This window comes from Exophiala mesophila (assembly GCF_000836275.1).
Source record: "Exophiala mesophila strain CBS 40295 unplaced genomic scaffold supercont1.5, whole genome shotgun sequence".
In the NCBI taxonomy this organism is placed as follows: Eukaryota; Fungi; Ascomycota; class Eurotiomycetes; order Chaetothyriales; family Herpotrichiellaceae; genus Exophiala; species Exophiala mesophila.
The window spans coordinates 2087864-2112308 of record NW_015622508.1 but is presented as its reverse complement, the minus strand read 5'-3'; the positions used below and the strand labels follow the sequence as shown (position 1 = coordinate 2112308).

The 24445-nt window shown below is 47.9% G+C and overlaps 5 protein-coding genes across 6 annotated transcripts; 2 read left to right on the top strand and 3 right to left on the bottom strand.

Moving 5' to 3' along the window:
* Positions 1 to 398: 398 nt before the first annotated feature.
* PV10_07487 (uncharacterized protein) lies at positions 399 to 1862 on the top strand (the record flags this gene model as incomplete). Its single annotated transcript, XM_016372390.1, has 1 exon — positions 399 to 1862. One exon carries the CDS (start codon positions 399 to 401, stop codon positions 1860 to 1862), a length of 1464 nt encoding a protein of 487 aa, XP_016221722.1.
* Positions 1863 to 3480: 1618 nt separating this feature from the next.
* PV10_07486 lies at positions 3481 to 4826 on the top strand. Of its 2 annotated transcripts, XM_016372389.1 has the most exons (3): positions 3481 to 3660; positions 3726 to 4607; positions 4658 to 4826. In XM_016372389.1, the coding sequence occupies exons 1-2, from the start codon at positions 3597 to 3599 to the stop codon at positions 4571 to 4573; spliced, it is 912 nt and encodes a 303-aa protein (XP_016221721.1). In that variant the 5' UTR covers positions 3481 to 3596; the 3' UTR covers positions 4574 to 4607; positions 4658 to 4826. The 2 variants fall into 2 exon arrangements, with proteins under 2 accessions (XP_016221721.1, XP_016221720.1); XM_016372388.1 differs by having other exon boundaries at positions 3726 to 4826.
* PV10_07485 (uncharacterized protein) lies at positions 4788 to 6770 on the bottom strand (the record flags this gene model as incomplete). The annotated part of the gene is made up of 10 exons (XM_016372387.1): positions 4788 to 4946; positions 5002 to 5446; positions 5510 to 5651; positions 5704 to 5769; positions 5825 to 5888; positions 5942 to 6054; positions 6105 to 6278; positions 6338 to 6375; positions 6434 to 6559; positions 6628 to 6770. 10 exons carry the CDS (start codon positions 6768 to 6770, stop codon positions 4788 to 4790), a joined length of 1470 nt encoding a protein of 489 aa, XP_016221719.1.
* Positions 6771 to 11242: 4472 nt separating this feature from the next.
* PV10_07484 (uncharacterized protein) lies at positions 11243 to 13027 on the bottom strand (the record flags this gene model as incomplete). Its single annotated transcript, XM_016372386.1, has 1 exon — positions 11243 to 13027. One exon carries the CDS (start codon positions 13025 to 13027, stop codon positions 11243 to 11245), a length of 1785 nt encoding a protein of 594 aa, XP_016221718.1.
* Positions 13028 to 13427: 400 nt separating this feature from the next.
* Positions 13428 to 15841, bottom strand: PV10_07483 (uncharacterized protein; the record flags this gene model as incomplete). Its single annotated transcript, XM_016372385.1, has 4 exons — positions 13428 to 14105; positions 14180 to 15563; positions 15618 to 15703; positions 15776 to 15841. The coding sequence occupies 4 exons, from the start codon at positions 15839 to 15841 to the stop codon at positions 13428 to 13430; spliced, it is 2214 nt and encodes a 737-aa protein (XP_016221717.1).
* Positions 15842 to 24445: the final 8604 nt, after the last annotated feature.

Sequence of the window (24445 nt, the reverse complement as noted above, 5' to 3'; positions counted from 1 at the left end):
ACTTTGGCGCCATACCTAGAGGAGAGCTCAGATCGCTGCAAAACTTCAACATCGGATAAACTCTCCAGTTGTATTGCTCCAGTGGATTTTGGTCGGCAGCTGCCACCCTCTATTGAGTCTCCACTTATTGCTCAGAGCATGGACTGGGAACGCGATTTCAGGACACCCTGGGGGAAGAGCAAGGACTGATATGCGGGAATAGTTGGCGAGCTTTCTACTACTTCTTAAGAGCATATAAACTCCTAGACAGTTCCCTCGAAACCAACTCTGACTATCTCTTCAATCGCCAGTAATAGCTTACACACAGAACAGAGCTGTTCAACAACGAGCAAACGACACACAATTTTGTTCCAGTTCCACCACTAGTGAACAAGCAAGTCGTGCATTCTCCATAAAAAATGGCTACCAACAATGATGGCATCACCTCTCGCCAACCTTCAAATGCTGATGCGATTGCGAACCAGCCAAGTCGTCGCCAAAGCGTGGCTAACAAAGGCCTGACTGGTGCCTCTGCCCTCACCGTCAGACAATCCATCTGGCCCATTACATTGGTCACTGTCCTCTTTTTCCTATGGGGCTTTGCCTATGGCCTTCTCGACGTCCTCAACGCTAAATTCCAAACCTCTCTTAACATTACTGCTGCAAAAGCTGGCGGTCTTCAAGGGTCTTACTTTGGTGCCTACTTTATCGGTCCCCTGACATACTCTGGTTGGCTTGTCCGTCGCTTTGGTTACCGGTGGACATTCATCGCCGGTCTGTGTATCTATGGTGTTGGCGCATTGATGTTCTGGCCTTCTGCCGTTTACTCCTCCTTTGGAGGCTTCTGCGGATCCCTGTTCATCGTTGGCTCTGGACTTTCGACCCTCGAGACTTCAGCGAACCCCTTCATCGCCACCTGCGGTCCTCCAAGACTCTCTGAATTCCGTCTGGAACTCTCGCAATCCTTCCAAGCTGTTGGCTCCGTGGTTGCCCCTCTCCTTGCATCTCGAGTCTTCTTCAAGGAAACAAACAGCACAGATCTGTCTCACGTGCAATGGACCTATGTCGGCATTGCCGCCTTTGTCTTTCTGTTGGCTGTCGTCTTCTTCTTCAGCCCTCTTCCTGAAGTCACCGATGCCGACATGGCTCTTCAGGCCGAGCAATGTGCTGACTTGACCGGATACCAAGAAAAGCCTCTGTCCAAGCAATACAAACTCTTCTTTGGCGTTGCAGCCCAGTTCTGCTACGTTGGTGCTCAAGTCGCTGTGGCATCTCAATTCATTCGATTCGCCGAGGAATCGGCAGGACTCACCGAAGCGCAAGCTTCTGACCGATATGCCATTGGCCAGGCCTTGTTCGCCATTGGGCGTTTCGCAGCAGCGGGCTTTTTCATGTTCATCAAGCCACGTGTTGTCCTCTTGGTTTTCATGACAATGATCATGATCTTCATCAGCCTTTCCATTGGCGTCTCAGGGGAGGCCGGTGTTGCTATGCTGTCTCTCGTCCTCTTCTTCGAGTCCTGCATTTTCCCGACCATCTTCACCCTCTCCATCCGTGGTCTCGGTCGTCACACCAAGCGTGGATCATCCTGGATTGTCGCTAGCGTCTGCGGAGGTGCTTTGTTCCCAGCTTTGACCGGTCTTGCCGCCGACAATTTCGGTACCTACCACAAGGCCATGATTGTTCCTCTCTGCGGCTTCTTCGTCAGCTTTGTCTTCCCTATCTATCTCAACACAGTCTGCAAGCGCGAATTGGATGGTTTCCGTGACACAAAGATTGGATATGTTGACGAGCGGCGAGGAACCGTCATTGGAGATATCAATGATATTGAGACGTTTGAGAATATGCAGAAGAGGAGCTCTGTCAATGTCGAGAAGGTGTGACGTGTATGTGATCACGATAGTCTAGTTTCAAGACAGAATTGCCACTGGCATCATGTTTGACAATGCTTACGACGATTAATGATATATTTCCCTATTAGCTGTATGCAATATATGACAATCACACTATTCCATCCTTCTTCTATTTTTCTTGTGTCAGCAGAATCCAGCAACAAGACTACCTTGCCTATATTGGTTTTGAAAGGAAAGTGGTCCTCGACTGAAGGCTCCGGTCTCACAGCCAGGCTAATTCATTGCGCAATAATCTCAACGTCGATGTGGGACATAAGCTCAGGTAATCTCTTCAGGAGCATTGGACCACATGACCAACATAAAAGAGCCAAGAAATCTCCTCTCATGCATGTGTCCCCAGTACGCGCGCGTGTCTTCTTATGGTTCCAACTTTCAGAGTAACAACGAGCAGACAGAATGGGGCGGGGAAGACAAACCCTCCATGAAGATCCCAATACATACATATCCATGTCACAAGAGGCATCTCGACGAAACCAATCATCTACCCATGTTTGGTTTACAGCTCAAGTCGACGTGTCGCAAGGACTAGACCAACCAGTCACAAATCAGTCGCCAGCCTCGACAGGTTTCTTTCGGCGCCTTGGCTGCTGTGCTGCTCTGTTAACTTTCGAAGCAGTCATTGAAGGAAGCTTTTTTTTACCCCTCTCTTGGACAGATCACAGCTAATTGCCCGCCTCAGCTGGTACCAGCAATTAGTACCTTGAAGCAATAAGCATAGCTTCGAACATAGCCAAGCTCTCAGACGAAGTATGAAGCAGTCATGATCGACAGTCTAGCTGGCTTAACAAGCTTACTGTAGCGTTGAGTGGTGGGGTTGAGATGACAGCTGTAGACCAATGCCCATTCCATCCCAATACTTGCCACATCCAGCCTTCGGCTTTATTCTCCTCCTCGACTCGATGCCCGCCTACGAGTCAGTTTCAAAGTTTGGGTCCCTGTCTGGTTGATGGTAGTTTAGTCTCTTGGGACCTATGTGCTTTAAGGTATGGGCCTATCTAGACCAACGTCAGGGCGTGTGGGGGTACCCAGCAGATAGATCTATGACGAAGGAATGTGCCTAAAGTTGAGTGACATTTGGGGTTTAGGTGACCAAGCGCCCGGGCTTCTTCATCCGAGTCGTGGGATCAAGCACCTCCTGCCGAGTCACGAGCGGCGCCGATCAGCCACAGTATAATAATGGTCGACTTGTTTACTCCTTGTCACACATTTGGCCATACTGATCCGGAGTGTCGATCATTCATTTTGAAGGGAACTTTAAGCGAGACTTAATCCATATTCATGATTCTCATTGTCGACATTATTTTCATTCAAGGTTGTCCACCTAGGCGATTGTCGCGCAGCGTCGTCGCCAAGAAATAAAAGGAGAGGAAGAAGAATAGGTAGGAAGGACCGCTGGCTGAAGTTGGGAATGACATCTTTATTTGTGAACCGTTAGAGAGATGTCCTTGATTGTTGATACAAGTGGACAGTCTTCGTCCGCCGCTACACAGCCGACAGAGAGCCCTAGTAACGTGCACGTGACTTGGCCCTAGATCTCCAGGTTAACGCCGAGCGTCTACCCGTTCATCGTTTATCGCATGACCTCTACTTGTCTACGGCTTCATGAGTTCTTAAGCTCCCAATATCTATCACAAATACATGAGGATCAAAGACAGCGCATCTGTACGGTAGCCAGATAAAATTCTTCAAGTCTGAATCTCCAATATGGTGTTCAATCCCGACAATGATATTCCGGATCTCTCTGGCAAGGTGGTCCTGGTGACTGGCGGTAAGTGTTTTCCCCGCAATTAGTCAGGAGCCTCTTGGATGTCTCTGTGTGCTGATGACCTCCAGGAAACATCGGACTGGGGCGAGAGACAGTACTGCAAATCTCAAAACACAACCCAGCACACATCTATCTGGCAGCGAGAAGCAAAGCCAAGGCGGAGAGTGCCATTGCAGAAATTGACGCCCAAGCCCCGAATCATGCGCCAATATCATTCCTGGAGCTTGATCTGTCGTCATTTGAGAGTGTGAAGCAAGCGGCCTCAACGCTCAATGCGGCTTCTGACCGTCTCGACATTCTGATCAATAATGCCGGGATCATGGGCACACCCCCGGGCACGACTAAGGAAGGCTATGAGATGCAATTTGGGACGAACCACATGGGGCACGCCCTCCTGACGAAATTACTACTGCCCAAGCTGCAGCAGACAGCGACCAAGGTCTCAGGCTCGGACGTTCGCGTTGTGACTCTCGCTTCAGATGGATACAAAATGGCACCAAGCCTGCCCTATCCTCTGGACAAGCTGAAAACCGAAATGGCCGATTACAGGACGTTGGGCAAGTACGGTCTATCTAAACTCGCCAATATCCACTACACCCAGGAGCTGGCCAAGCACAATCCTGACATCAAGTGCATCGTCGTCCATCCTGGTGCAGTGTCAACCAACTTGTCATCATCTATGACAACCCAATGGCCAATATTGAAATTGCCGTTGATGTTGCTGCAAGCCTTGGTCCTCAACACAGTCCAGACTGGTTCTCGCAACCAGCTGTGGGCGGCTTTCTCTCCTGAGGCCAAGTCCGGCTCATATTATATCCCCGTGGGCAAGGAAAGCCACAATGCGGTGATCGACGATTCCAAGGCCGCGCAAGACTTGTGGGAATGGACAGAGAACGAGTTGAAGAGCCATGTGTGAGAATTGCGCGAGGGCATAGATGCGGGACTATCTCGTGAGTGAGTGCCTACTAACCCACTGTACATCATTGTTGATATGTGCCAGCGAGGCTCCAGTTAGATCGTTGGGATGTAGATACTTTCAAAGACTCTCCGGTCGACATTGATACCATGAACTATGGACAACAAGCGCTCTCCTGTATTCATGTAAAGCTCTTTCCTAGCTTTCTTTGCGTTCATGGAGCGTATCTGAACCCTTCGACGTCCTCCAAAACCTCCAATTTACCTTCATCTGCGAGTTTATTTTGACGTTCTAGCCACATCGAGAAGAAATAAGTGACTATAGCCACCGCAATCTGAAGGGCGATAGTCGTCCACATTCCAGGATAATAAGTCTGCATTCACCCTCGTCAGCCATAACCAGGAAGGGGACGAGATGTAGGAACTCACTGGAGCATCCCTAGGGCGAAAGATGGTACTACCGGTAGTTCCCCCCACGGCACCAACGGTAATCATCGCAGCCGCAAAGGCACCCTTCTTCTCAACATTGGTGATTTGGTTTTGTGCATACGACAAGAACATAGGCAAGTTGCTCTGAGCGCCATAAATGCCCAAGTATAATCCAAAATATCGAACACCAGGTTTCCCAGCATAGAGGACGATCAAGAGTCCCACGCAGCATACAATGCACTGAGCAACGATGAATGGCCAGCGAAGGCGGAACTTGTCGGAGATTGCAGCGACCGCAAAGCTGGCAGCAATGGCAAAAAAGTAAGTTGGGGTCGAGAGTAGCTGAGACTTTGTGTAGTTAAAGCCCATCCCATCTCGAAGGATAAGAGGTTGAAAATAACCCAGGGCATATACAGAGACCGTTGCGACATAGTACTGAAAGGCGCTACCGAGCGGACAGTCGTGTCAGAAAAGGCCATGGAGTGTAATCGAAAGTGTTAAGTCTTACAAAACAATAAGTTTCTTGTCCAAAAGTAGCCCCAAGAACTCTTTGATGGAATGATTGCCGCTTGTCGAGACGTTCTCGGTTTCCAGTCGTTTGATTGCGATATGTCTTTGTCTCTCTGAAAGCATACGGGCCTTTTGAGGGACTAAGTTGCGCAGAGTCAGTGACAGCGTACATCTTTGATAGGTGCTACTCACACTCCATCATGAAAGGAGGCGCAATGATAGCAACTACTATTGTCACGATGCCTTCAATGATATAGACTAAATTGCATTTTTTTAGTCCACAAAAGAGAGAGAATATTAGAAGAGAACTTACTCCATCTCCAGCCTTGCCTGTACATTCCATCTCCAACACGGATCAAACTAAGCGCGTATGCAAACTATGAGAATGAGTCAGTATAGCGTGGGTGTAGATAACGAGCACCCTACTCACGATTGGACTCAATCCAGAAGCGAACACGCCAGTCATATAGCAGAAAGTGATTCGTTTTGCAGCCTCGTATTGCTTATACCATGCACCAATCAGGTAAACAGTGCCAGGCCATACTTGACATTTTCAGCGGCATGGACCAGATGTCCAGACAATTAGAACTTACATCCGGCTTCAAAGACGCCCAGAAAAGCTCGGAGAATCACCAGTGACCACCAATTGGTAACAAAGCCCATGAGGAGGCAGCAGATGCCCCATAAGAGGACTAGAATTGGGATCCACACACGCGCCCCGACAATTCGTAGAATGTAATTTGATGGCAGCTCAAACAATGCGTATCCTGGAAGAAAGTGTCAAAATAGTGTTATCGCTGGGCTTGTCAACACTCATGTTGCTCACCAATGAAGAACACCAGAAGAGCTATGTTGTAGCGTGCACTATTTGAATTGATTAGTCGTCACTCATTTTAGGACAAGGAACAACTCAATCGCTCACCCCAATCTGAGTTCCAGATCCTGGTCCATACCAGCAATGTAGGCGGCAGAGATGTTGTTTCTATCCAGGAACGACAGGCCCATCAGAACCGCGAGGATAGGTAGTACTGTAAAATCAACTTTTCTCCTATGGTAGATGTCGTCAGCACGCTCTAGGTCATGGTCCATCTGGAGGATGTTTTCTTGGGGGTTTACACTATCGACCTTTCCTCCTTCTCGTCCCAGTCTTGGATGACCGCAGTGGTCTTTACCGTGGATTCATTATTTGTGAATGCAGCCATCGCAGCCTTGTTCTCCACGTGGGAGATGGCGGTCTCTTTGGGTACTTCGGCTGCCATGGTCTTCTGCAATGAATGCTAAGCCAACAAAGTTTTTGTTATCCGCTGATTCTATTCCCGGATATCGGAGCAGGAAACTTGTTGACTTAATCCTATCACTTCTCTATCTTGGGCAGACCCAAGAGATATAGTAAAACGGCTTCATATCCTTCCCCAGACTTCTAAAAGTTGGGGATGCGGAAACCCCGCAAATAATTCCAAATGGACAAATGTCTAAGGGCACAAGGTATGGAATCTGACACGTCTGCATGGTTAACAGCCAGAAGTCTTCCTTGATAGCCCTGCAATTAGATCTGGATGTTGCTGCATACGCTTTGCCTGTGTGATGGAAGCCAAGAATCTTGTGGATGTTTGATATCCGGGCCCCGGCAATGGAGCACAAGACCATGTAACTTCCGGTTCCGGTTCCGATGATGAAGTGGCAGCTCACAATTCGCTGGTCTTCGTATCAGATTTGGCGTTAATGTGCTGAATGCCACCGTTGTGCTTTCTCTCACCTCACTCTCTTTCGCGATGCCAGGTCTCTTAGGATCAGTGAGCACACGGAGCGACCAAAATTTACCTGGAAATATGGCTGGATCGAGGGACGTGAACTCCTATATCTGTACTTGGTGAAACAAGAACCACGTGTATTACTCTTTCATAAGCAATTGAGATGTCTCAAGGGTCTTTGGAATTCTATCGAGTCTAAATCGCCCGACCACCGTCAACCTCTAGTGCGATGCCTGTGACAAATTTTGAATCATCACTAGCAAGATAGAGAGCCGCATTTGCCACATCCTGAGGATCGGTCAATCTACCCAAGGGTACATTTTGGGTGAACGAGCTGCGATTTTCGGGTGTGTCAGGAACTCCCACAAACGCTTCGAATAACCCAGTTCCTGACAGCAATGGGCAAATTGCATTCACTCTAATTTGCTCTGGACCATACTCAGAAGCAAGAGCTTTAGATGCCTATTCCGACCATTAGTGGCTGTATAGACGGCACTTCGCTGTTAACACTTGTGGGCACTTACGGTTAGAGCAGCACCTTTGCTCGCACTGTACCAAACGAGACCCCCACGAGGGCGAATCGCTCCCACACTGGCTACATTGATAATCGATCCTCCTCTCCCTTCGATCATTCTTGGTACAATAGCCCCAACAGATAGAAATATTGACTTGACGTTAACATTCATCACAAGATCAAACTCGTTTTCTGTGACATTTAAGGTAGGCTGCAGTCGGGTGTGGTTAGACACTATTGGGAGTTGCTCCAACTTGATGGACAGCCATTTCTAGACAAAGTCAGCCCACTTACTTTATTTCTGTAACTCGTTCCTGCGTTGTTGACGAGGATGTCTATTCTGCCGTGCTCACTCACCGCGAGTGCCGCAACCCGTTCCCAGTCGTCTGTGTTTGTGACATCGGCAGTGAATGTTGTAACATTCTTTGTTGTCGAATACTGCTGGTGCAATTGGCCTTCGTGAAGATCTGTAGCCACCACCTTACATCCGTGGCTAGCGAAAAGCTGGGTGATTGCAAGCCCAAAGCCTGAAGCGGCACCTATTTGCCAGTAATAGTTCAGCGAGCGATACAAGAGGGTCCGTTAAGTTATCTTACCTGTCACAATAGCAACCTTTCCATCAAGTCTTCCTTCAAATCCCTTTGATGTGGCCATGGTCGAAGCTGAGATACGTAGGGATTGACGACTGTGAGATATTCCAAATGATAGAGATAGCTACTAGGCTTTTCAACGAATCTTATATGCCTTTTCAGGGGGGTCTCAAGCGGAAGTTATCTGGCAGCTAGCCGACACATTTGGACCCAGGCTTTTTGCCTCTGGCTGTTGATGCATGTTCTGAAGCTAAGCATGAAGGACGATCAATTTATGCCCCTCGGGCCAAGAGACCTGCTTGTGCGCTTTAGAGACGTCCTCAACTTCTTCATCTGAAGTATCTAGGTTCAATTTCTAATGATCTGTAGAGCTCGACACATCTTTCCACTCCTTAACTAATCTCAGTGTAGACTCGCACTTGTCAACAACTATGCCATATGCATCAGAACCCAACATCAACCGTATGGGAATTGATCTTCCTGTGGCACAACCGGTCTGAGTTATAACATCTACAATCACTTTGGCCCCTTTCTCTACACTTCCTAGTTGAGACTGATCTGCGAGGTGGAACTTTTCCTCGTTTCTCCGCGCGGCCGTGCCATTGTAGTCAGGAAGACGATGCTTTGCTTTCAAAGCGTTGCCCGGCGTGAGGAACTTCGAACGGAAATAGCCAGGCTCGATGGAAACAACACGTATACCAAACTCTGCTAGTTCGTGGTGGAGAGTCTCGTTGATAGCGGACACAGCCCATTTAGAAGCAGTGTATATTCCAAGACCAGGGCTGCCTCGCCATGCCGCGATACTAGAGACGTTTGCAATGACGCCGGATCTTTGGGATCGCAAGTGGGGGAGGAATGCTCTAGTGACATTGAGAAGTCCAAAGACGTTTGTTTCAAACTGTGCCATCGTTTCTTCATGCCTGTGCACGCTTCCTGTTAGCACATAATACTACTTGAAGGTCTGAAACTCGTACGTTATTTCCTCCACGGTCCCTTGAAGACCATAACCAGCATTATTGACAAGTATATCCAGTCGTCCGTATGACTTTATGACACCAGATGCAACGTCCCTCAGCTCATCTAAGGTTGCTTTGACGTCCAACTCTATCGTTTCCGCTCCAGCGTCTTGCAAGCTCTTCAGTTTGTCTATGCTGCGAGCCGTTGCAACAACTGTATCACCCCTAGATAGGGCTTCTAGGGCCAATTCCTGGCCAAATCCAGAAGAGCACCCCGTGATGAACCATACACGGGACGACATTCCGCTTGCCGACTCGTTATGAAAGTGTATTAGATAAGAATTTCTAGTTACGTTTACACATTCGAGTTAAAAGATGTTATATTCAGATTTATCCCCTGCATTTTGATCGTTGCCATAATTCAGACAAACTCTGGTATCGGAAGTTACTTTTCCAGGTGGAGTTAGAACCGAGGGGTTGCTTGCTAATCTCCGGATACCGTCAACGGCTACGATTTTATGATTGTTAACTGCAGCGAGGCCAAAGACAACTATATACTCAGGCGTACTGTATTGTTAGTCGTCGCTTAATTTTACTCAAGCTTACCTGCCTCTGCTAGTGGGTGCTGTCAACAGCGAAAAAGGATACTATCAAAATGGCATCACCAGCCGAGACGACCGCGGATGAAATTACCAAACGTCTGTCGTCGAATATCAAAGGCAAAATCATTTTAACAACTGGAGTGTCTCCCGGATCTCTTGGAGCAGCATTTGTTGAGACCCTCGCAAAGACTGCTCAACCTAAGCTACTCATCCTAGCCGGGAGGAATGTCTCAAAGATGGAAGCAACTGCCAAAGCCATCAGCGACCTAGGCACTAATGTGCCTACCAGAATTCTACAGGTTGACCTGGCATCTTTGCAGAATGTCAGAGAGGCTGCAGCAGTTGTCAATGGATACGAAGAGCCAATCGATGTTCTGGTCAACAACGCTGGCCTGATGGCTTGTGATTATTCGACTACAGTGGACGGTCTGGAAAAACAATTTGGCACAAATCATATTGGGCCATGGCTTTTCACCAATCTAATCATGGATAAAGTGCTTTCGAGCCCAGAGGGGGGAAGAGTTGTCAATGTAGCCAGTGACGGCTACAGATTGAGCCCCATACGATTTCATGACTATGACTTTCATGTAAGTTGCCGTGTACACAAATGCGTACAGTCTAACGACACACACCTGCTAACAAAACCTAGGGAGGAGAATCATACAGCAAGTTTCGTGCATACGGTCAGGCCAAGACTGCCAACCTACTGATGGCTATGTCGCTGGCGGAGAAGCTGGGCCCTAAAGGTTTGATCGCCGTTAGCTTGCATCCTGGTGTCATTCGCACGAACCTATCCAAACATCTAGACTGGAGCATCGAATATCCTCTTCTCAGTAAGCTGAAATGATCAAGCATTTCAAAATCCCTTCTCACATGGGAAACCCTCTACAGATGCATTAGAACGCGAAATGGGGAATTGGCAAGGATGGATAAAGTCCTTCCCGTATGTGACGCCCACTCAAGGAATCATTACTCATATCTACGCTTCTTTCGATCCTCATCTCAAAGGTACGCCAGCCATTGAGTAATGAATTAATACTTTGATCTTGGAAAGCTGACATAGTGCATTTGCTAATATAGACTACAATGGCCGGTATCTAGAGAAATGTTCGGTTCCCGATCTAGACTCTATGTACTGCCACGGCATCAGCAGCAGAGACGCAAGCAAATTGTGGAAGTTAAGCGAATCACTGGTTGGTCAGAGATTTGATTACTAAAGCGCAGCAGCCAGAGGTCGCTAGGATTGTCTCTCCGTATGTAAACACTGTCGTCACAGGCCTGGAAAGTATCATGAACATCCTTGCTATAATATCATTGTCTAAAGGTGACTGTCTTGTGATATGGATGATTTGAGCTCTGACCTAGCCTGCTCTTTCAAAACCCTCCTTAATATCTTCCCTGTAGGGCTCCTCGGAATTTGCTGCACGAAACGTACTCCTCCACTCAATCTTTTATACTTGACAACTTGGCTTGAGAGCCAGTGAATGATCTCCTGTTCTTGTTCTTTGTCGAGAGTAGCCCCGTTCTTGTTGGAAATATTGGCTTGTCGTACCACATATGCTCTTGGTAATTCAGTCCCTTTTTCGATCGCGTCAACACCAACAACTGCCACATCGGCGATGAGGGGGTTTTGACGAAGGAGAGATTCCAACTCAGCTGGAGCGATCTGGAAGCCTTTGTATTTTATCATCTCCTTGGCTCGATCGGTGATGTAGAGATTTCCATGTCTGTCAAGATACCCAACATCACCTGTTCGAAACCATCCATCCTTGGTGAAAGCCTCAATGCTTTCCTGATGCCTGTTGTGGTATCCAAGGAATATGTTAGGTCCTTTGAGTTGTAGCTCTCCAGGGTCGCCCTGTGCAACTTCCATTACTTCGTCATGATGTGAATCATCATCTCTGACATAACAGAAACGTATCTCTAAATTTGGAAGAAGTTTTCCAGCACTCCCAGCGGCTGATTCCCAATCCTCCCATCGAGGAGCGAAGACACATGGGCTTGCTTCACTCAGGCCGTAGCTTTGTTTGACGCGAATGCCAGTACGGCGATAGACTTTAGTGATTAGATCCGGCGGTAGAGGTGCGGCTCCAGAATTTACCATTCTGAGGCTTCGCAGGTTGTATGTTGCAGGTGCCGGATGATTTGCCAGTAGCAATGCTATGGGCGGGACAATATAACTGTAACTCACCGAATGTCTCTGCACGAGTTGACACCACCTAGTGATCTCGAAGCTCGACATGACAAGATTTTGAAATCCGCTATAGAGAGGCGCGAGAACCATATGTGAGAGGCCATATATGTGAAAGAATGGTAGACATGTCAACACAATGTCTCCTTCCGTGGATGATGGCAATGGAATTCCTGGAGACGTCTTCGACCCATTCCAAGTCAGGTTTCCTCCTTCTGCAGCTCTGACCTGGAGGGTACTTGCGACAACGTTATAGTGTGAAAGTCTGACACCCTTTGGAAGGCCCGTAGTCCCACTTGAGTAGACGAGAAACGCGATATCGTCTTTTGGACAGACCTTTGGCTTCATACAAGAACTTTCACGCCCTTCTGCAGCGATGTCGTCCCATCGATTAGGGGTAAGCTGTGTGGGAGCGCCATCACCAACTTGGATAATTCTGTCGGTAGAGACCCCAAGTCTTTGGCACGCCATTTTAACTGCAGCTTGCGGTTTGGCAAGGACAACCTTCGCGGCAGTGTCTCTCAGTTGATGTTCTAGCTCGATCGAGGTATAATTGGGATTTGCCGTCGATACTGTAGCCCCAGACCATAACACACCAAGAACAAGTGATGCATAGTCGATGCTGTTTTCGGCAACAAGAAGAACAACATCGCCGACCCCAATGCCAAATCTCATCGAAAGTCCTCGGCCGAAATCTATGGCAGTACTGAATACCTGCTCCCACGTACGGGTTTTTCCGCTTTCGGCATCTCGAAATACAACTTTAACAGGTGAGCTCAGAGAATGTATCGCTTTTAATAATGGAACGATACCTTTGTTTCGAGGAAACTCTCTGTCATTTCGGTTGTAGAGAAAATTGAATAAATCAGTCTCCGGGATATCCAGAGATTCAAAAGTGGACTGCGATGGCATCCTTCGTCCGATGAGGCGAGGAACTTCAGCAGGCTGGATATGAATAGTGACGTTGATAGTGTCGACACATTCCGACCACGTCCATATCAGCTATATCGACTTCAGGCATGATCCACCGAATTTGCCATCACGCTTAAACTGAGTGGATAGTGTTAAGCTATGCGGCCTGTCATATCCTGGGAAATACAACTTCCTGTTGTAAGTGCATCTGAACGAAGATCGGAATCTGCGCAGGCAAAGACTGCCCCGAACTTATGCCGAGTTATAGGCAAGTCTGATAGATACTAAGCTCACGGCTTGCATCTACTCTGTATAAGTCCACTTCTGACCCAATGGGAATGTATATAGTAAACTTAATCGTCGAGTAGGCTGACATTCTACAAAGATTGTTGTCCTCACTCTATCTAAAGTCGAGCTCCCCGTACATGTCCTCCATGATTTCCGGTAGATATACTTCGCTCGAGTTGGTTCGTCTCAGTCCAAATGTGGCTTTATCCTTTGGAGAACTGGCAGAGACTGCTGCAGGAGAGCGAGAAGTCCCCAAAACCGATGGCACAGAATTATTGGGCCGCAAGACTGACGTACTAGGAAGACCTCCATGCGTAAACTGAGGATAATAGTCTTGGGGCGGTAACTCCGATACATGGATCATTTGGGGCTCTCCTGAGATATTTTCAGCTGTGGCTCCATCATTGCCACTCCAAATTTTCTCTAATATGACGCTCGTAGCAGCGGTTTTTGAACAGCCGGCTTGAAGATCACGGATCGCCCTAGAAGCGTGAGGAGATGAGCGTGACAGAGTGAGGAGTAGCTGACAGCCAACTTCAAGGATTCTTAGTGTTTCTGAAGATTGATATGACGAGCTCTGGTCGCAGATGTCGAGCAATTGTCCAACATTCTCGGCCAGTGGCGAAGACAGATAGAACCCTATGAGGCTGTACTGTAAATCGCCATCGGCCAGAGTGACGAGATCGCGGATGTTTCTCTCAATGAGTGAGATACTGACAAGAAGAGAATCATAATCCATGTTCGACATGCTTGGAGATCGTCTAATCCACAGCCTAAGTAAATTGATTTCCTAGTGGTGAATCAGCACGAGTCAGTCACGCGCAATAACTGTTACAGTGCGATGCCATCAGTCATAACACATACCTCTGCAAGAACAAACTGGCGTAACGTGTTGATTCTAGTAACCTTCTCAGCTTGGCACATCGACGGGGGATCCCTCTGCAATTTTGGACGCAATCTTGACTGCAAACGCAACAACTGCTGATCAAAGACCGCCGTATTTGATCGAACAGATCTCTCAGAGGCGGTGGCAGAGCAGAAGTTATCCCAAATCTGTCGATATATCATTGAAAGATCAACAAGCGCCTGCAGGAATGACGTGTTGCCCTGATCATCGTTGGTCGCATCTCGAGATCGTCCTGTTTCGTGAGCGTCTCCATGATGCAGTTTTCCAACGGAGACCTCTCGCTCACTAATGAGATAAGGTCGGCCTGATCTTCGAGATACTTGTTGATCCAGGACATAGAGAGCCCACCAGACTCTTTTTCGATTTGAGAACTCCAACGAAGAACAATCCGGCCAAGAGTCCTGGATATTGAGTTGCAAGTCATATGCGAGCCGGATTGCTGTGCTTGCATGCTTTGCAGCTTTGTGGAAAGAATTCTCAGAGAGGAGGAACCGTGCACTCAATGTATGATACTTGATAATATCCAAGAGCGCTTCCTCGTCGTGGCCAAAGTGTAAGCACAAAGCCTCCGCTTGCAAGTACATTTCCCAACCAGATTTGGTCCCATCTGAAGTTTCTGAGATTTTTGAGAGCTGTTCTGCCAGAGCTAGAATGCTGCACAGCAGTATCGAAAGAGAGGATGATATCAAGCTTACTTGTATTATCTGAGAAGTTCCCTGGTCCACGACTTCTCCAAGTAGTTCTTCGATCCGTGAAGAAGTAAGGGTTTGATCAAGTATTGGGAAAAGGGGATTGACTTCTTGAAAGTAATAGTCAATTAGTTTTGTTGCTGCTAATGGTGGAGGAAGTCGCAAAGAATATGGTTGTGGACAAGGCGAATCCAAGCCGGTACTTTTGCAGTATCGTTTAGGGTAGCCTCGAGGATCCTGCGGCTGCTGACATATTGGCGATGTCGTCTTCTCTCCCGGATCACGAATTTGAGTATTCTGACTTCCCATAGTAGTGAGATGGCTTCGAGGCATGACTGGACTCAGGAGATCATCGTGAAGATCTGCCCCAATTGGAGGCTCTTCTTGCCTAAGTGAGGCGCTGAGAACGGTTTCTCCCTTGCTTGCTAAGGTTTCAGGCAGACTCTGCTCAGGGGAGTGCTCTGAGCCATCAATTGGTCTTCTCTGTGCGAATTCAGAATTGGCATCTTTTGGGATATCGAGCGAATTGAACTCTACTCGATTTGGCCCAATGCTCTCGCGGTTTCGGCCGATGATGAGTGGTTGTACCGCCGACAAAGACCCGTCTTCCTCTTCTTGCCGAACACCACTCTCACTCGTGGATGTTGTCCTACTACTGGCAGTTGAGAAAGCAATGTATGTAAGAACCCAAGAAACCAGGACTTACTTTGGCGTCCTCGCGGAATAAGAGCTGTCATAAATGCAAGAGGCCCCTCTGACATGGCATTGGGAGCAGACGTCCTCTCCAGAGCACTGTGATTTCCTCAGACTTTGTGAGAGTACCCTGAAACACATGGAATCTTACCTTAGTCTTGCGTTGCTTACATTCCAAACTATGGTGTTGTCAGTCTGCTTCTGGAGGAGAAGGCAAAGGTCAAAGAATCTTGCCATGCTCTCGAAGCGTATTTGGCCCTCTTCTTCCTGGGTTGCATACTTCCTTGTCGCAAATCAACTCATATGCGCAAAGTAATTTCGAAATCAAGCAAGCGAGGACACAAGAAGTCAGTGTTTCTAGTTCTTCGCAATGGTTTGCACGAAAGACACGGTCGAGGACAGTAACCGAGGCAGTTCCATAGGCACTACATCGGGGTCCGGGGTCTGGGAACTTGGGGAATTGGGTTACAAATCTCCCGCTTCTCCACGATGCGCATACCCCGTATTGAGCCGTCGCCTGACCACAGAGGTCACAGTGCCCCAAATCTTTTCTGGATCGAACAGCCCAGTCGTCCTCCAAGTAGTTCTTTATCGCCTTCATCCCCGCACGTTCTCATTTCACTAAGAACACAATGCCTCCTCTCTCGTTTCTTCAAGAGAGTGTCACTATGAGCCTATCCTTTCTCTGATTACTGGTAAGATCGAAGCAATCATGAGCACCACTGGCGATAATACCGGAGAAGAATCAAGTCGCAAACACCGAAACTCGGGCTCTGTGACACGAAGAGCGTCGATTGCCTGCATAGCTTGTCGAGAACGGAGAATCAGAGTAAGTTTCCCACTCAACCCTTAGTGCTTTGAGTAACCAGTCTCCTAGTGCGATGGCAACTCTAAACTAGATCGCCCTTGCACGCAGTGCCTGAGTGCACTAAAGACGTGTCGATTTCCCCGAGATGACGGTCGGAAGAGGTAAGATCCATCGGACGACCCAGGTGGCGGCTAGTGAGATCTGGCAGCTAATGAGATCAACCAGAGCGAGGATCGATTTGAAGCGGCTGCAAGAGCGGATTGCAGCACTTGAAAAGGAGCGGTGGTCTATGGCGAAGCCCACATTTCGTCCATCAGAAAGAGAATCACCCCTAAGAGGGGTGGTGGAGGATCATCCAAACTCGAATACATCACTGGCGAACTCCCGATGGCATTCAATTCAATCTGACAGTCCCGTCGTATTGAATGCGTCCATGAGTAGCACTCATGTCTTTGATGTCCTCCTGAACCCTCAAATCATGAGTGAAGACTTCTCTCTAGTCCGCTCTGGGACTCGGCTGCAGCAACGAGAAAGTGGTAACTTCTGGGATCGCCGTCCGTCGATGAGTCCGTTTTTAAGAACGGACTCCAATGGCCAACTAAGATACTTTGGCTACACGTCAAATATGCAAGTTGTCTCGTTACTACCGCCAGTGTCCCCAGCGTCGTCACCTTCAGCTTCGAGCCCTGTCAACGATGCGATCGAAGAATTGGCTGACGCACCGGACTTCCAATTGCACTTGGTCAATCTCTACTTTGACTATCAGAACATTGCTCTGCCAATTGTGCAAAAGGAAGCTTTCCTGAGAGATTGGGCTCGAGGTCAAAGAACGCCATACTACTCGAAGTTTCTTCTCTACTCCATTTTGGCCAGATCTGCACGGCTGAGCGACCAGTCGATGGCGACACAAGCTGCACTGCTATATCAACGACGCATTCGTGCAGAGCTTCTTGACGAAATAGATGACCCCAACATAGCGACAATCCAGGCTCTATGTATCTACGGTCACTTTCTCGGCAGCATGGCAAATGACAGGGGATGTTGGCTTTACCCAGGTGAGATGGATCCCCAGACGTTTATTATGAATCAAAGTGTGTTAATTCAGTCTCAGGGATGGGGTTCAGACTATTATTTGACCTTGGCCTTCACCAGGATTGCCTCCACAATGTCAGCTCTGGGGAGCTCACAGAACAGGACCGCAAAGTTCGCATTGCTACCATGTGGGGATGCTATGTCCTCGACAAGTAAGTGAAAGTAGGCTCTGATGACACAGACACTAATGTGTCTTTTGCCTGCAGAATTTATTGTGTTTGTCAAGGTCGCCCAAGCGTTATCAAACTGGAAGACATCAGTGTTCCACGCCCAACATATGATTCCGTGGGAGACCAGTATCAGCCCCTAGCAGCATGGGTCGACTTGTCGGCCATCTTAGACAACATAAGCTCCATCCTGAACAGAGGTCCAAACATTACTGACAAAGATGCCGCATTCTCCAAATTGACTGCCTTGGAGGGCCAGCTATTGACATTTTTGAAGAACCTACCGCCTAATCTGTGCTGGGACAAACAGAACCTACCATCACCGGAGGTTTGTGCCCTCCACATGCAATTCATGACTGCGACGATCTTACTACATCGACCTTTTGCCGACTACAGCCATCCGAAGCCTGGTTTGTTGACACCGCTTCCAAACGTAAATCAGAATTCAAGATACAGCCCCACAAGATCCCGCAACGTTTGCACACAAACAAGTATTCGCATTTCAAAACTGCTTAACGCGTTCCGATCACAATATGGAATTCTAAAGATCTTTTCCGTTGGAGCTTACATCGCTCTGACCGCGGCATTGAGTCTGATCAGCGAGTTATCGGTAAATCCCAATCAGGTTGAGGGGAGAGAAGATGTCAAGAAGGCTTTGAATATTTGTATCGAGGCATTGGGTGATCTTGGACCGTCTTTCCCAGTCGCCGGTCGGCACCACAACGTGCTTCGTTCAATCCTCAAGTACTGTGGCTATCAACAAGATGGGCAGGCGGAACGACGTGGACATGCGCTGCGGAAAAGTGACGACCTCGAACCCATAATTGAAGATTCATCACAGCAAAACCAGGACATGGCCGAAAATGATCTAGACTCAACGGAACGCTGGACTGATCTGGGTATCGATACAGGGGGCTTGGACTTTTCTTCTTGGTTGCTGCCTCAACTGAATGAGCTTCCCTGGGCGAATCCTGATCTGTTTGACACTACGCTTGGTGGCGACGGGTTGAATCCAACGGTCAACCTTCAGATGGACCACTTGGCATCCCTTGGATCTCTGGGAGGGATGCAGGAGTTCCATGCAGACTTTGGCTACTCATGAGAGTTACGGATAGCCTTCAGCGTTCTAGTAGCCAGAATCTCCACGAGGGCTAGAACTGTCAATTACAACAGCAAGAATTCCCTTCTCATGCTTGTCAAAAGGGGCCATACCCCGTGTTTATCCAACCGCCTCGGTAGTCAAAGGTGGAGAAACACGGGCTGGAAGTTCAAACTCCGGCCGGAATTCACACCTGACAATTTTCGGAACAGTGTATTTTGAAGATAATCTTGGTCTCTGCATCTAAAAGCTCTCAAGGAAAGGATCGTTCTCCCTGCTGACAAGGTGGAGAGATTGTGAAACGGACTTCTCATGACAAGGAGTTTTTCAGACAGTTATCTTTTAAGAAATCGTGTAAGATTTAGGGCACGGGGTATTAGCCGTCAGCCCTGGTTCGACAAGTTGGTCTGGTTGATTTCCACAGAATTTGTTACCAACCGAATGCTTCCTCAATATATTCCAGCCCTTGTTTACCTGCCTTCAGGTTCCTGTGCGCTGCAACACGAGCCTCATCAGCCATAGCTGCAGGCCCACACGTATAAACAGCAATTCTACCACCCTTTGAGCCTGCAGAATTGATCTGATCTACAAGATTGGTCACTGCTTCTTGGACATTCGGCCGATGCTGCGCGATTTCAATGTCCCTTGATGGGGATTTTTCTGATACTGCGACAGCATCGGTCTTCTTGTCTCGGGTGGCGTAAAACTCGAAGTGGATGTCGTCTCGGTGAAGAAATGGTCTCAGCTCACGCGCAGTGACATCCCGAATCATAGAGGACTGCTTTGCGGACCAAATCACGGTGATGTCTCGAGTTCGAGTCCTTCGGAAGCCCGAGTCGGACTTTTTTGATGCTGTCGCGAGCCGCGCGTACTCTTGCAGATATGGGATCGCGCCGGCAATACCTGAACCTCCAACGATGAATATCAGATTTTCAAAGGAGGACAGCGGGCTGTGTTCGCCATAGGGACCTTCGAGCAGGAGCTTCAAGTCTGTTACACCTTTCGGGCCAGCCAGTATGCACTCATCGCGAAGGCGTCTGGTCCAGCCGTTGAATGGTCGCATCAAGAAGACAAGCTTATGCTGTCCAGCGGGGATTACTGCATCCTTTTCATCGGAGTCTTCGCTAGGGAGGGGAACCACAGATACTGGTGTTTGACTGCCTGATGTCGGTTCTGAAGGCATAATCTCTGCATTGGCTTGAATTTTGGCGTCGTTGTTGGTTTCAGCCGTGGTGTTGTGATTTGGCAATGCTGGAGTCTGGAAAATGTTGTCCTCACCCGAACGGTACCATGCCGCTAATGTGAAGGGGTGGTTTTCCCAGAACCTGAGCTTATTATACTGGTAGATGTAATAATGCTGACCAGGTCCCGGACGAATCATTCGAGATCCGGGAATGGCGACAATTCGAAGCAGATCACTGTCCTTGTCATATGTTGCCGACGAGACTGTAGATACGGGCGCCCCGGAGAATCGCACCCGATAATTGCAGTATGCTAGTCGCACGAATCGAACAGACCTGTCGAAAACCCAAATTGCTACACATGGCCACAGGTATCCGTCATATTCTCTATTGGTGAAGATTGCCGTGTGACTGTGAGAGACCTGATTAGTAGAGTTGACGTCAAGAAGACTTCGGTACATACTAGAATAGTCCAACAAGTGTTAGGGCGGCGAAGACGATATGGATAATCAAGAAGATCTCATAATGCCTAAATCGAAGCCACACAGATGAAAGTACTAGTAGTAAGCTCATCGTGATGGTAGCCTGTAGCATATTAGTCAAAGTTGTTCTGTGAGCTGAGCTGTAGTACGCACAATCCCTCCCATATACCAATAGTTTTGTGTCCACGAGTAACGGAGCAAATCGACTAGGGCGTTGTCAGTAAGATACAACAATACTAATAAAGATAGTTCACATATAGGGCAATTTACTTCTAGCTTGAATCACACTCCATCCGATCGAGTGGATAATTGCCTGAATGGTAGCGATCCTAGCGATATGGCGATGGTACACGGAGAAGCTTGAGAAGCTCCAGCCAGTTGCCCAGAGGAAGATATTGTTCCTTCCAGCAAACAACCATAAAAGAGGGAGGTTTGCATATGATATAATACCGGTCCGGTCGGAGATGAACCTCCAGTGTTGTAAGGCTGTAGTCCAGCTATCAATGTTGTTAGTACTGTTTCTTCCGTGTAGGAAGCTTATTTATACTTACTTAATAAGCTTAGGGACTATCTCATATGAGACACAGCAAAGGATGAAGTTCAATATCCAGAAAGCAGCAATAATGATGGTCTCAATCCTGGTGGGAATGGCACACCAATAGTAAAGACGTTGATGATGGGAGCCAAACGCCGCAGGAACGATGAGATTTGCTCGGGTCCAATGGTGAATGGCTTTGAATGGCGAGGTGAGGCTCGACATAACAGTGTTTGCCCGAGAATTGGCGCTCTCACCCTCGATATCCGTGGCCTGGTGTTTGATTCTATTGTTTGAGATCAGGGAGATGAAACGGCTTGCCATTCCAATCAACAATAGTCCGCCCCAGAAGCCGTAGACGGCCCAACTGTGGGGAGTGAATCAGCGTATGACGAGGTCACATCATCCGAGGTACACTCACCCGTATCTCTTGTGCAGCACAAACTGGTGTGTAGGGACGGTCTGTAGATATTGTCAGAGTCCATTGTGATTCTGTCTCCAGTTGACCTGATTCAATGCCACGTACGTAAGTCTTGACTCCCAGTTCAAATAGTTCTTCATCCAGTCTGTATACTTCGGACAAGATAAGCTTGACGTTGATATCATCAGGTGTTAATGTTGGGAGGGAGTTGATATATTCGTCGGTAAGATTCGACTGGACTTCTGAGTATGTGACCGCTGGGATTCCGGCTAGGGCAAGGCAGCTATATTCTAGTAATGCTGATCCAGCAACGACCTCTTCAGCAGTACAATGTATCTTTCCAGAAGCGTAAAATGAAGTGGTCCGAAGCCGGTTACGACAGAGGCTTTCATAGAAATCGAAGACGTTTCCACCCGTGAAGTAGAAGGGTGAGAGCGCTAATCGAACCCCCTGCATGCAGGCAGTCATGTCCTGTCCTAGGGCGGAAGAGGCGAGAATCCCCAAGGTAATAATGCATCGTAATAGCGACATCCTGACGAACCACATGGGTTGATGGTGCTGTCGAAGCACTTTTTGGATAAGAAAGGACAATAGCTTGGAATAGAGCAAGACTCGAATTTCAGCACGGTATATACAGTAAGAAAAATTTTAACACTAGCCCTTCTAAGAAGATTGTGTGCATTCAATTTACTATTCTATGATTCGATCCAGATTCTTGGTTGTCTTGTAGCTCGGTGAATCAACCGACGAAGAATTGCAATTCCGAGGCACTAGCAGGTGTACCAAGAATCTCTAGACAGATGCCCGACATCGCTTCCGTCTCGAAGTCTTGAGCTACTCCAATCAATCGACATTGAAACCGTCTCTATAGGAGTCTGGTGTTGTTCGCTCATCTTGAATTGGTTCCAATGCGGATATGTGCTACGATAGTGAATCTATATTTCTACTTGACGCGCTTGAATTTTTGGGGTATCTCAAGAAATTGGTCGGCTTAGGCTACAGCTTGCAACCAGGATACAAAGTGTATCTGATGGCTAGAGGGCTTTTCTCAAGTTCAGACCTGAAAAAGAGTGTTCGTTGCCCCATCCTCCGGATTCTTTTGCCTTGATTGTGCATCCACTAGGTGTCGTGGCAGACGTGGACAGTGGACGCCGGACGATGTCCGAGCGTGAGCTGGTCAAGAGTCGATGCATGAAAAGGATTCCTGAGTATCTTGGCCAGACTTCTTATTCTTTAGAGATTGTCGAAGAAAAAGTCTTATTCCGAAGATTTGTTACATGCTAGACATATCACGGTCCACATGGTTAGGTAAGTCGAGTCTTGGAAGGTGCCATGCTTCCTCCATTCGCAATGATTGTTTTCACCGGCGCCGTGCAGTGGGTCGGACTCGAAGTCTCAAGTCGAGATGAAGAGATGGACAGCAGAAGAAAAAGTGGTTAGGGCGTCTGCTTATACTCGTAGCTACTTACTGGCAGAGGTGGCCATCAGTCAAGCCAAAGCTTCCATTGGACGTCGTCGAAATCAAAAGTCTTGTTGTTCAGCGAGTCAACAACGCTAGAGAATGTAGTTGCAGATCGCGACATACTCCTGCTAATCAGCCAATCTCTTCCCAGTCTTCTCGAGGGGGAGATCTCCACCTTACATGGCAGAGTCTGGTTCCATCTACGGAGTATACCGGAAATATACGACAATATGGCAAACGGCGAATGTCCTTAAACACGAGGCTTCTTAGTGTCGAGCTATCTGATTATCTTATCTAATACGATCATCTTATCTGATTAATATCCCGTGGTAACTGACAGGGTCCAAATAAGGTGGGGAGCTTACAAGAAATTTTTGCTTCAACGCATGCCACGCTACCAACGTTGTCTAAGCCTGTGGCCACAGTCCAATTCTTAATGTGCGGGGACCAATCTGTGGTTTCTTATTAGGTTTCTTGGTTTCTTGGTTTGTCGTTGAAAGTCCAACCCTCCGAACTCGGCCTCAAGGAAGGTTCTTCAGGGCTGCAGTAGAGTGATGGGTTTGACTTGGCATAGATTCCAACCGTATACCTAGATAGGAATCTATTAGTAGTGTGTTAATAAGTCTTAGACTTCTCGTTCTCTACAAAGACCAGACCTTTCGAGATAGGCTCTCGAGATAGCGTTCGGTGCTCCTTTTACCTATAGGCACCACCACCTACTACCACTGTCCGTCCATTTCCACCGTGCAGAGACTATCCCTCATACTCACTGGATACTTTACAGCCATTGGAACGAACTATAGGTACTTTACAGAGACGCACATTTTGGGGATAACGGTCTAGACCGCTTCGCGATCAGTGCATTGTAGTTCTTGTTGAATTGACAAGTAATGAGGAGCCACCTTTCCAGTCAAATTTCTACTCAGAAAACGGTCAACGGCTTTGACACGTGGGAAGTTGATGGCGAAATCATGGCATCCCATTCATCGTCCTTGATCACATCTATGGCGTACCCCAATTCTCGCCAGTTTGCCTCCTCGTTTCTTTATTTCTGGAGCTAGCCCTCACAGAAATGTAGGTCGAGACGACCAACAAGTGCTCTTGCCAAGCTAATGCAAGAGCCGTTGCTAGCCCAATCCTCTGGAAGTCCCATCCCTGAATCACAGAATACGACATAATGTGACAGACTCTGAGCAGATGCTGGATAAATCTGTGTGGCCATGTCACTGCACTGGCCTGCGGGAGAGCGTTGGAGATGGCACGTAACTAGGCTTAGTACCCTTCTTTTATACCTTGGAGAGTACTGCCTCTACCTCTTCTTTTCTAGTCCTTCGTACTATGACTTAATCAAATTTGCGCTATCAAGTGATGAGCTAACTATAGGCCCTTATGGTGACAGTCAGTTTACCATTTGGTCGCTTCTGAGTGGATGTCCCTGTGAATGCCCTAGTGATGTTTTGCTAGAGAATTCCGCTGATCACCCCTCACATCAAATCCCTACAGCGCCTCTGGGGGTAACTGAAGTTCCCTCACTTGGTGATGTGTAGGCATAGTCCCTCTCTCTGGATTTGGGTTTCGCAGATGTTCCCCCTAG